Genomic DNA, 12,668 nt, shown 5'->3' with positions numbered 1-12,668 from the left:
GTTGAGTTTTGTGTTTTAATTCATTATGCAGGAGTGAGGAAATCTGAAATTTAGTCTGACAAGAGCAACATGGTTGCTTTCAGAAAGATCACTTAAAATTTGTATAAACATACAAATTTATATCCACCAATTGCTACCTTCATTTTGACAGTTTTATTTTCTGCACAGAAGTAAATAGCAATAGACTACCTAGATTGGAGATCCTGCATATAACATTTGGAGAAAGCATTTGGGGTACTTTTTTCTGCTTCTGATCTATTAATACCTTTTGAAAGTAAATGTCCTTATACACTTTTTTTCCTTTTGCATACTATGCTTTCTAGATATCATCTTAGACTTTTGCCAATTAAGCGCAATCAAATAGTGTGATCCCCGTTATTAAAAACATAAATCCAAATATAAAAAAGTGAATGAAAGAAGCCAGCAGATATTTATTAAGCAAGATGGAAGTGAAATTACAAACACAGGTCAGCTTTTCAACTCAGCCAGCACTCTGGTGGGTGGAGGAGCGTGGTCCTTCATCACAGTCAGTCTACATGAGATGCACGTAGGCAGCTTTCGCTGCTTGAGGAAACCAAAGCTCCATCGGAGGTGTCCTACTGGAGCCTTCAGACAATAAGCTAAATGACGTCAGGGTTACACAACACAAAGAGGAAAGTTGACAACAGTTCAGGGACTCTGAGGAGTCAAGACAATAAGCTTAGTACTTCAGGTGAAAAATGCTACTATTTTCAGGCAATTAGCTGTCAGATGGCCTATTCTATCTTGTTCCACCATTTTATGGAGATTAAAGATAATCTAAGGAGATTAAGGCCTTAATCTTTAATCCAGGTGAGTCATTTTGTTTATAGAAAAAGCATAAGAATGAATTCCCAAAGGATTAAGCAAAAGAAAAGGCAGTAAAAACCTTGTTTGGTCTTTGGGTAGCAGGAATAATGGAACAGCTTCAAGAAGCTGAGAGAAGTTTGTTTCCAATTTACAAGTATTTTGACATATTGATAAACATACGCAAAAGCATTTAAATATAAAAAAGATCATTTGCAAAAAGATACTGACAATTTGAATTTTACACATGAATTTCAAACAGCTCTTAATGGGGACTAGGAGGGCTGCTTTAGTAAAACCACTTTTCACACATCTCCCCCACCTTCCTCCCGTTTGTTCAGTTTTGTTTCTTTTTGGTTTTGGCTATGCAAGTCTTTTCATGAAACAAATGTTTAAGTTTCTAAGGCTAAAATAATAATTTTGTGGACCCCGTACTGCTATTTTTGAAACATCTCTGGGGTATATCTCAAATTTGGAAGACACATGACTTGAACACTGTTAACCATGAATCCTTTGTAAAAATACATACCGTTCACTTTTCATAGAACCATCTTCCTAAAAATGAGAGGCGATATCCAGATCCACATGCATGTTCATAGTAAAGCTTTGTTTTAAAACAACTCAAATCCACACCAGAGTTATTTTCAGTTTAATATTTTGGCCCCAAATCAAGAATTCAGGTATCACATTTAACTTTCATCTGCAGTGCATATTCAGCAGTACAAAGTAGGGATGCAACTAACACTGGGAAATATTGTTTCTTATACAAGTGATCAATATAAAAAAAAAAAAGCCCACAGAACTAAAATTTGCTCTAGTAAAATATGCTTCATTGTGCCTGTTATGGAATTAGGTCTGTTGAATAGTTTGAATACAGGGAGCAGAAGCAAAGAAGCAAAGTGTAAACAACCCAGAAGAAGGGAACACAGTTTCATCTTTATTTCCTTAATTGTAATTTAAATAATCAGTCTCCATAATTTTTCTTTCTAGAAAGCTTTCCTCTTTATCAGCTATCATGTAGGTAAGGGATTAATTTTTCACCTTTCAAAAATGGAATGACAGATTTCAGCCTAAGTGTGATCAATTCTGAATGGTAATTACTTAGAGAAAGCAAGGAAGAGTAAGACACATCAAACTTTGAAAGTGTTCACTTTGGAACATTAAAATAAGTGGCAGGTAAATACAGAAAAATATATAATCACCAGTTCTCAGCTCTTTATCAATCCCTTTGTTTCTCTTCTTCTAGAAGATTCTGTGAGCACTACGTTGCTCTGATCAAAAGTGACTTTAATCTTCAAATATCATCCTAGCTTCAATGTGCATTATCATGATTTCAGTAGATTCACACTCAAAACCTTTTAGTGCCAGAGATGCTTCAAGCCATAATGTTATTATACCCTTAGCTCTTATGGAGAGGTCTGGGCAAAATTTGCACAAGAAATTTATCATTTTAAGATTATCTCATAATTGCAGTAACACTTTTTTAAAGTAACCCTTTGGAAAATTTTAAATGATACCCAAAGGCACTAGTTCACATAAGGGGTGAATGGCGCTGAAGGAAACAAAACAAAACCATTGACTAGGTAAAGAGCACAAAAAAGGATATTAAAAGGAAAACTGTTAAGCTTTAACGTTATTCTAAAAATGGCACTTTTCACGTTGGTAAAAAATGAAAGTGCTTTAAGATGAAATTTTTATGCATTATTTTAAAGCTGATCTTTAACCCCCTGAAAATAGGGGGTTATAAATGAGAACACTGATAAAGACTCTAAATTATAGCGGCAATAATAGTGGATGTTGCTAAAATGCTTTGTGTGTCTTTCTTTTTCTGTATTTTTAATGATGATAGACTTGTTTAATCTATACGTATTATTAGTGAGATTTGATCTTCAATTCTTTACTAGAAAGTTACAGCTCATTTAAAATAGCTGGTAGATACAGAAAGCATAAATATACAGTAAGTTTAAACACTGATTGTACTAAATGCAACAATACAAAGAAGCAAACAGAACACAAATGGTAACACAATAAAACTGTATTACATTTGTGCTTCAAATATTACAATACATTATATACAATAGTCCAAAATAAACATCTCATGCCAAGTGACACAAAAAAACGAATAGCAAGCAAAAAAATCCAGCAATATGTACATTACTTTTTTCTTTAATAATAAACATTCAACTCTGAACTGGGGCAATTTCACTACATACAGATGCAGTCCGCCTTTTATTCCATATAACCATCCTGCTTTCCTATATCTACGCTATTCAGTTGGTTCCCGTGTCAATTCGTATATACACGTGGAGCAAAAAAAGATAAAAGAATGTAGTGCTTTGTATTCTTAATGGGATGATGTTGATAGATCAGCGAACCTGGGGTGCATAACCTTCTTTCATTAAACCTTCCTCGTAGTCCGTCTGGCAAAGGATCATGTTATTCTTTAGGAAAAATTTATCTCCAACACAAAATCTGAAAATATTTATAAAAATAAAATGGTTACGATGACTTCATTCAGATCTCTAATTTTGAAGATTTCTTTTCCTAATCATCATTTCATATGGTAATTCCCTGAGTTTGAAACTTTGGCTTAGAAAGTTACCTTTATTGTCAAAATTAAACCATCCAGGTCATTTAATAAAACACTGCACACAAAATTTGAGATCCTACTTTTATACATAAAAATCATAAGAACATTGAGGAAAACACCTTGAGCAGCATAGGTTATATTTTTTTCACATATATTGGAAAGAAAAAAAGAACTAACCTGTATTTACACTCATTAATATGGGAGACCTGGGTTTGATCCCTGGATCAGGAAGATACCCTGGAGAAGAGAACGGCTACCCACTCCAATATTCTCGCCTGGAGAATCCCATAGGCAGAGGAGCCTGATGGGCTACAGTATATGGGGTCGCAAAGACTCGGACGTGACTATGCAACGAACACACACATAAAAGAAAGAATAATAACATTTCATGGCAGTGATTATGGAAGCTTTCCTCACTGACCATTTATCTACTTTATTAAAAAAGAGTAAAAACATTAAAATGAATCAAATGATTAGAGAATAGCCAATTTTAGAGCTTCTCATTTAAAGCTTCCTTTTATTTCCTGTTATTAAAATGTGATTAAATTCTGGTAATTTGGAAGTGATTGTTCTGAACTGAAAGCTGTTTTAGCATCAGACTTAGATGCTGGGCCATGGTGCTTTGTTTGTGGCAAGTTCACTAACTATGAAATAGTTAGTGGATTTCTTAGAGTACTTCCAATTAGACCTAAAGGAGTAACCTGATGAACCTCTTAATACTGATGTGATAAATAAACTAGTTTCTAGTAGCTAATTATAAATTTTATTCTATAAAGCATTGTTTAATGTGTAAGATCGTAATGTTTTTAATAAGTGCTCTTTTTGTATAATTTCCCAGTGGTGACACTTTGGACACAATTAAGGTCAGAAGTAAATGCCTGTGCTGTTTCCGGTACATTTAACAATAAAGTAACTCTGGGGAGATCTGTATATATTTTTAATTGTAACAATTTAACCTTCAAACAGCACTGTCTGGTAGAGTTGACCCAGTAAAACTACTTGTAATTGTACAAGTTGACCTCACTGACCTTTGATAGTGGTCCCTCTTTATCAGATAGTCAATTTCAAATGATGTTCAGGCAGAAATCTTAGTGGATAGATTAAATTGTGTCATGAAAGCCACACTTTAATGTTTTGTGAAGTTGAAGGTTTAAATGAGGAGCAGTTGGGCTGATTTACATTTGCAAAGATTGGAATGCTAGACAAACAGTGAACCTATTTATTTTCCAACTGGGTAGCTTTGGAAATTTATCCTTATTCTAGCTAAGTAGATAGAGGGGAAAATAGTGTAATAAAAAAAGTAGATTGAAAAGAATTAGCTTTCCTCTTAAAGGAAGATTGGTCTGTTTATTTGTGGAATTTACTTTTTTTTCCCCAGGATTACTGCCTGCTGATGATGCTGATTGAAAGTACAGGCTATGCCCTGATCTTGAAATCCTGCAGTTGTTTGTGGTCAAGGCTATTCGATACAATGGACATTCAAGTCTGGACTTCAAGTATATCTTCTTTTTATTAGTTGCAAACTATAAACATGAAATATAGTGCTTAAAAAGTCGTGTTTGGATAAACCAGTTTTTGTAGATTATCCTGATCATTAGGATATGTTGAATAAAAGGAAATATTTCTTTTGTTGGGCAGGCCTAAATAGGCAAATTAGATACTTTTCTTTCATGTGAGATTATATAAAATAACATGCAGAATACATTTGATTACCGTTCAAATTTTTCACTTTATATTAATGATGAAATTAATTTGAGCTGATTAATAAACTAATAAAATATCACATCAAAAATAATTTTAATAAAATATTCTTGTGTTCCAGCTGATGTTATTGAATCTTATCTTTTCCTAAAAACCAACTAAACTAGAAATACTTTTTCAACTCTGTACTAAAATTATGCTTTAATTTTTAAAATAAGTCTCTAAATTCTATTTGCTATCAAATAAAAATGTAATTTAAAAAAAATTTTTGTTTTGCCATGTTGTGTCATGCCATTCTTACCTTCAGGGGCCTTGAAATGTAGGTAATTTTATTTGTAGATTAATAAAGTCAGAGTAATTATATCAACAAAAGCACTGAACCAAGAGCCTGGGGATTTGGTACTGAGTGCTGTGGTTCTCACCTACCCAATGCAAGATATAGGATGTATTTTATACTTTCTCTGAGTCATTTCTCTGTGGGTAAGATAAAACAGTTACATCAATGAATGGTTCAAGTTCAGTTGCTCAGTCGTGTCCGACTCTTTGAGACCCCATGGACAGCAGCATGCCAGGCCTCCCTGTCCATCACCAGCTCAGTAGGAATGTTAAAATAAGAAGTATATCTAAGGCAGAGAGACATTTGCAATGAATTGAGTTCAAATCCCAACCTTCTACTCACAATATTAAAAATGAAACTTCAGGATTTTTGTCTTCAACATCAGTAACTTTTCTAAGTTGGTAGTAAAGAGTATAAATGTAGCGTGTAAAGCCTTTCCTCAATGTTTGGAATGTAGGTAATTAAAATAAACACCTCTTATAAAGTACTTACCATGTACTAAGGCTGAACATGTATATAGATATAGCCATTACATTTATTCCTTAAATCCAACCGATAAAATATTAACACTGTCCTTTTCAGATGAAAAACCTAACGCCTTCTCCAGAATTTTTAAAACCTGCTCAATGTTCCATAGCTAGAACATGTATGGTAGAGGAATGAAAAGCCCCCTGATCTCTTTGGATTCAAGATTCAAGCTTTTATTATTCACAATAGCCAAGATATGGAAACATTTCAATGTCCATCAACAAAGGAATGGATAAGGAAGATATGGTACGTGTACACACACACACACACACACACTCACACTCTCTCTCTGGAATACTACTCAGCCATAAAGAAGAATGACATAATGCCATTTGCAGCAACATGGAGTGACCTAGAGATTATCATACTAAGTGACTTAAGTCAGGCAAAGAAAGACAAATATCATATGATATCGCTTACACGTGGAATCTAAATTATGACACAATAAACTATCTACAAAACAGAAACAGAATAATAAAGTATGGACCTTTAAAAAGGAGTGCCTATCATTCAGTGAGATATAAATGGAATTCATCTAAAATATTCCTTCCCGAAATATGTTGTTACTCATATGTTGTCAACTGGATAAAGTACATTTTATGTGTGTATCAATTTATACTTAAAGGTCAAAATGAAACAGAACACAGGTGAGGAATGTCACACATATAAAACTTAAAACAGCCTTGAAAGCTTTGGTTAAGAGCTGATTATGACTGCTTTGCAACAGGAGCTGATATACTCCTTTAAAATGTTCTATACACAAACATGACGAAATTAGAGAAACAGCAATGCAGATATCAGACATCTAACAAAATGATCTACAACTGTGATTTTGTAAGAAAGGCTAATTTCCAATGTTCTATAACCAGATTCTGATGCGATTTAGCATTTGCAGAAAAACATTATAAAAATAGTGATGGCCAGAGGATGTTGAATGTATGTGTATTAACAGGACAGGCTAAAATTCTTGAAAATAAACATATTCTTTTTTATAATCTAACCCTAACTGCTTGTGATACAGTCAGTTCAATTAATTCTGGCATCATTAAAAAATATGTTAAGGAATAAAAAGATGCCCAATCAGTTTATTAAACCACCTAATCTTAATGTTTAAGAATTAATCATAGAATTAATTACCTGGTATTTTGGAGTAACTATAGTTAAATTCATATGATCTTAGATACTCTAAAAGTACAGACAATAAGTATAATTAAGAAATCATCCCTGTAAAATGTGGGGCTTAGAGTGGTTTTAAACAGGTTATCAAATGCCTCTGCGAGGAAGCCTTCATTTGTGACATCCTTTCTAAGAATGAAAATGTTAACTTAGTTATCTTACTTCCCTAAGATGAGTGACTGTCAATTATAATTAATTTCCATTTCTACAGCACTTTGGAAAGAAAAGGAATCTAGTCCATATCTCCAATATTTCTACTGTCCTATTTAGCATACCTCTGTTACTAAAAGATGGAGATTTTGATACTGTACTTCAGTAAGAAGTGGAGATTATATACTCACTGTACACTTGTGAACAAATTTATTGTCTTTTCCCAGTGACAGCACAGTTGTCATCACACAGAAACAATCTTCTCTGTACCAAACCACACTACCCGTATCCCAAATCCTGCTATAAATTGTTTAATATCTACCTGACTTAATTCCACTCTATCTACTCGCCTTTATATCCACTTACCCCTGGACAGGGGCTTCTCTTATAGCTCAGATGGTAAAGAATCCGCCTGCAACGTGGGAGACCTGGGTTCAATCTCCGGGTTCAGAAGATCCCCTGGAGAAAGGAAAGGCTACCCATACCAGTATTCTGGCCTGGAGAATTTCATGGACTGTATAGTCCATGGGATCACAAACAGTCGGACATGACTGAGCGACTTCCACCCATGGACAGAGGAGCCTGGCAGGCTGCAGTCCACGGGGTTGCAAGAGTCAGATACAACTTAGCGACTAAACCACCACCACAGTCAGCAAAGAAAATACCCATCTTGAAAGAGGCATGGGTCCTCATACCGGATCTGAGTCCAGAGACTAAAAAACAGACTTTCTTGGTTCAAATTTTGAATCTACCTTTTTCTATCTGTGCAATCTTGGGCAAGTTATTTAAATTCTCTATACTTTCATTTCCTCATCTGTTAAATGAGGCTAATCATAGTGACTACTTCTGGGTTATTTCGAGTACTAAATGAGCTAGCACACACAAAACAAAACAATGTCTGATCAGCACTGTATGAGAATCTGCTGCCATTATTATTTGCTACCGACCATCTTCTCTTTGCTTAGCTGTTTCCTAGTCAGGGATATTTCTCCCCTTTTTTCTACCTACTTAAATTCTAGAAATTCTTTTTTTTTTGCTGCGGGGGCGGGGGGGAAATATAGGAGTAGGTGACTAAGAGGTATAAACTATTAGGTATAAAACAAGCAACTAGGATATACTGTACAACATGAGGAACATAGCCAATATTTTATAATAATTTTAAATGGAGTATGACCTTTAAAATTGTGGATCACTATATTGGGGCTTCCTCGGCAACTCCATAGTAAAGAATCCGTCTGCCAATGCAGGAGACACAATTCATTCCCTGGGTTGGGAGGATCTCCTGGAGGAGGGCATGACAACCCATTCCAATATTCTTGCTTGGAATATCCCGTGGACAGATAAGCCTGGCGGGCTATAGTCCATAGGGTCACAAAAAGAGTCAGAGCCAATTGAAGCAACTGATCACACACTATACTGTACACCTGTAACTTACATACTATTACACAGAAACTACATGACTTAGCACGCACATACTTAAATAAATGAATAAAGACTTTTTAGTTTCCATTCCTTCCATAAGTATTCCCTGACCCCATCAACTCATTCTGATCATTTCCAAAGCACTTACTTTTTGGTGTATAATTCACTGTGGCATTTCAAATTCTCTCATGAATGTGTAACAGATTTCCCACTCTGAGTGGTAGTGCTGAGGTAAATGACCTTGAGTTAAATTTTGTTTGAACCCTTTGAAATACCACCATAAACTATACTACCACTTGAAGTGGGTGTTCCATAAATGTTGGTGAAGACAGACTTATTCTAGAACTGAACACTTCAAATAACAATGCAATTTTTGATGAATAATTTCAATTTGGATTCATGTTGACTTTAGTTCACTGACTTCTTACCTTCACAGTTTCCTCTCTCTGTTCCCTACTCCTCCACATCCTCACCAAACTACTCCACAACTACCAATCTCTGAGCCTCTGTTCATTTCCAGAACACATTACATGGATTCACACTTTCATGTCTTCCCTCTGCTCCGCCTATCTGGAAAACCCTTTCCTCACTGCATTAAGGCTTTGTCACCTCCCCTACCCCACTACCAGACACACTTCCTACACCCTAAGCGGTCTTAGAGGATCCTTTAAAATCCAGCACATCAACCCTTTGATGCTTTCATAAGAAGGACAAAAGGGACAGACCTCTCTTCCCTCAGTATAGATCTGCTTTGTATATTTAGTAAACAGATGTTTACACTCTTCTCTTCTGTGATTCTTTGATCTCCAGTCTCTTCTATAGTTCTGAACACCTCTAAGGCAGATAAATTCTAACTAGAATTTATTCACCTCTGTTTCCACCGAGCCTAGCACAGTGCCTTCTTTTTTTTTTTTCAAATGTCACACAGTTATATATATTTGAGGCCATTTCATTACAAATGAGCACTTTTTTCTCATCTCTTATAAAACCATCACTTAGCTTTCTAGAAGGTTCCGGGGTGTGTGTGTGTGGGGGGTCACTCATCTTTAAGAAATTAACCAGAATTTCCCAATTCTGAATAAGATTAAAGTTATCATACAAGGTACTCAAAATAATCTTCTTCTGGTCCTTTCAAAATAGATACACTTTTAGATATTTTAAAATTCAGATTCACACATTTTTAGCCATGAAGTGAAAAAGTGTTGGTCATTCAGTTGTGTCCGACTCTTTGCAACCCTATGGACTGTAGCCTCCAGGCTCCTCTGTCCATGGGATTCTCTAGGCAAGAATACTGGAGTGGGTAGCCATTCCCTTTTCCGGGGGATCTTCTCAATCCAGGGATTGAATATGGGTCACCTGTATTGCAGGTAGATTCTTTACCATCTGAGCCCCAGGGGAAGCCCATTTTTAGCCACACCCTTTTACTTGAAGGACAGAGAAGACCACCAATCCTGAAAGTTCACTGTTACTACTACCTTACTCAAATATTTCATTTATTTATCTTTGGCCATGTAGCATGTGGTATTTTAGCTCCACAACCAGAGATGGATCCCATACCCTCTGCAGTGGAAGTGCAGAGTTAACCACTTGACCACCAGGGCATCCTTTTACTATCTTTTTTAGACATTCAGCAATGCTTTATATCTTACTGATACTTTGATTTAAAAGTTAAGATGAAACGGCTTGCTAAATGATTGTTCTTATTGGTGTTCCATCTCTAGTTGTGTCCGACTCTTCTGCGACCCCATAGACTGTAGCCCACTAGGCTCCTCTGTCCATGGGATTCTCCAGGCAAGAATACTGGAGTGGGTTGCTAATTCCTTCTCCAGGGGATCTTCCCGACCCAGGGATCGAACCCATGTCTCCTGCACTGGCCGGCGGATTCTTTACCACTGAGCCAGCAGGGACTCCCACTGCTAAATAATACTCATAAGCATTTATAATATCACAATTTCAGGTATCAAAAAAGTTTGCTTAAGGGAAAGTGCTTATAAATTACCCATTGGTTTTGTGTGTCACTTGAAAAGGTGTACTACTGGGACAATGATTTAGCTACTATGAGTACAGGCTCCTGTGGTGAATGACTTTACTGGGGAGATTTCCCCAAGCAAACATCAATGTAAAAGGAGAGTCTCCTGTACTGAAAACCTTCTGGATTCAGAGTCATACAATTCGTCTGCTTTGCTTGACTGATGAAGATTAGCTGACTTCTTGCATTAAAGGAGTTTGTCTTGAAGGGATGGAAGTGACAAGACAATAACTAAGTGCTAATTGTGCATAGCCAGCACTAAAGATATGCAGTCCCATTACGGCATGTAATAAATGAAGCGCACACAGAAATATATTAGGTACTTTAATAATGATGCTAGAACAGTATTTTGCAGCAATAAGAAGGTGAACAGTTTTAGAGTCAAAATTTAGGAGTATTTGTCTTACTTGACTGAGTTCCACTGAGGAGGCAAACTTAATTGTGAATGCAACTTTTTATTTCAATGGTGAAATAAAATTGACATACGATTTGTAAATAGCATTAACAACCTACAATTACTTTGCATCATAATAGAATTTAGGCTGGGCTTAGCACTTGAATGATGTTTTAATTTTCTGTGTAGAACATGGATAAAATAGGTAAGTCTGCCTTAATAGAAAAATGGATGAAAGGAATAAACAGGCAGTTTCTTAATAGAAAAAATATCAAAGGGCCACTAGTAATCAAATAAATGCTATTTAAAAATGATAAGATATCATCTTTCATCCCTCAAGGTGACAAGGATATCTTTTAAAATAATAATTCCCAGTGTTAGAACTTCTATAACAGAATGCATTATTTTTTCATTTCTGGAGTAAGGATAATTGGTATAATTTTTCTGGAGAGCATTTTGGCACTATATAAAGTAAACTTTAAACTTATATGCTTTGTCTAATAACCATGTGCTTGCAAATCTAGCTTGACACAGATTTGAGTATTTGTTTATAAAGTCCATATTAAATTGATGATACTGATAATACAAAAACGAGAAGATAAAACCTACACATCTGATGATAAAAGACTGATTTAACAATATATGAAGCTCTATCCATAAAGCTAAACACAAGAAAGCTTCAAATATCATAAAATAATTTTTAAAGGAAGGTAAAAAGGCTCACTATATTAATGAAAAAGTACAAGTAGCAAATATTAGGATTCTTCCTTGCTACTTTCCTTTAAGATGTTTAAGTGTGGGTATAATATAAAGCGTATGTTATGTATCACTTGTCATATGTGCATAGAAAAATGTATGATTAGCTACACATCAAAACATTGAAATAATTTCTTTCAGAGTAGTGAGACATGGGACAATGTTATTTTACATCCTTATTTTCTAAATTTTCCACCATCAATCTATAACATCCTATAAGTAGAAAAGCAGTAAATATTAGAGCTAAAGAAAGGTACCTCTATTGTTAGTAAATGTTTAGTGGATCAATTTGATAAGTAAACAAAAAAATTCTAAATTTACTATTAATACACCTTTAAGACATATGCAAGGTAATGAATCTATAAGGATGTGCAGGTATTTGTATTCCTATCTTTTTAATAAAAATATATACATATGCCAATTTATTTTTGGCTAAATGTCACTACAGACTGAATCAAGCTACTATGATTCCAAACGTCTATTGGGAAGAATCAAGATGCTTCAGGGTGACTTCTTGAATTATTTCCTGGGTCAATTATACATCGTGAAGTATATCAGGCAACATTCTGAACATCTACATTTAGCAAGAGATATCTCGTGTAAAAACCAAGTTAGTGAAATATTATATGGTTGAAAATAAATCATAGATATCAAGGTAAAAACTAATTTTTGAGAACCTATTATATTCCTCGTATTTGTAAGTTTTTTTCATTTAATTTTCAAAATCTGCAGGATAGGTGTTATTGTCTGCATTTTAAGG

The 12,668-nt window shown here is 35.0% G+C and overlaps 1 protein-coding gene across 3 annotated transcripts in view; it reads right to left on the bottom strand.

Annotated features, from left to right (window-relative positions):
• Nucleotides 1-407: 407 nt before the first annotated feature.
• LMO3 (LIM domain only 3) overlaps nt 408-12,668 on the bottom strand; it is a 64,876-nt gene continuing 52,615 nt past the window's right edge. For all 3 annotated transcript variants that reach the window (XM_042247479.2, XM_027967835.2, XM_004006812.5), the window contains one exon: nt 408-3,297. In XM_042247479.2, the coding sequence (XP_042103413.1) occupies nt 3,192-3,297 (106 nt within the window). In that variant the 3' untranslated portion in view covers nt 408-3,191. The remainder of the gene's footprint in view (nt 3,298-12,668) is intronic.

Source organism: Ovis aries, chromosome 3 (genome assembly GCF_016772045.2).
Source record: "Ovis aries strain OAR_USU_Benz2616 breed Rambouillet chromosome 3, ARS-UI_Ramb_v3.0, whole genome shotgun sequence".
NCBI classification, from domain to species: Eukaryota; Metazoa; Chordata; class Mammalia; order Artiodactyla; family Bovidae; genus Ovis; species Ovis aries.
This window is presented reverse-complemented; position numbering and strand designations above follow the sequence as displayed.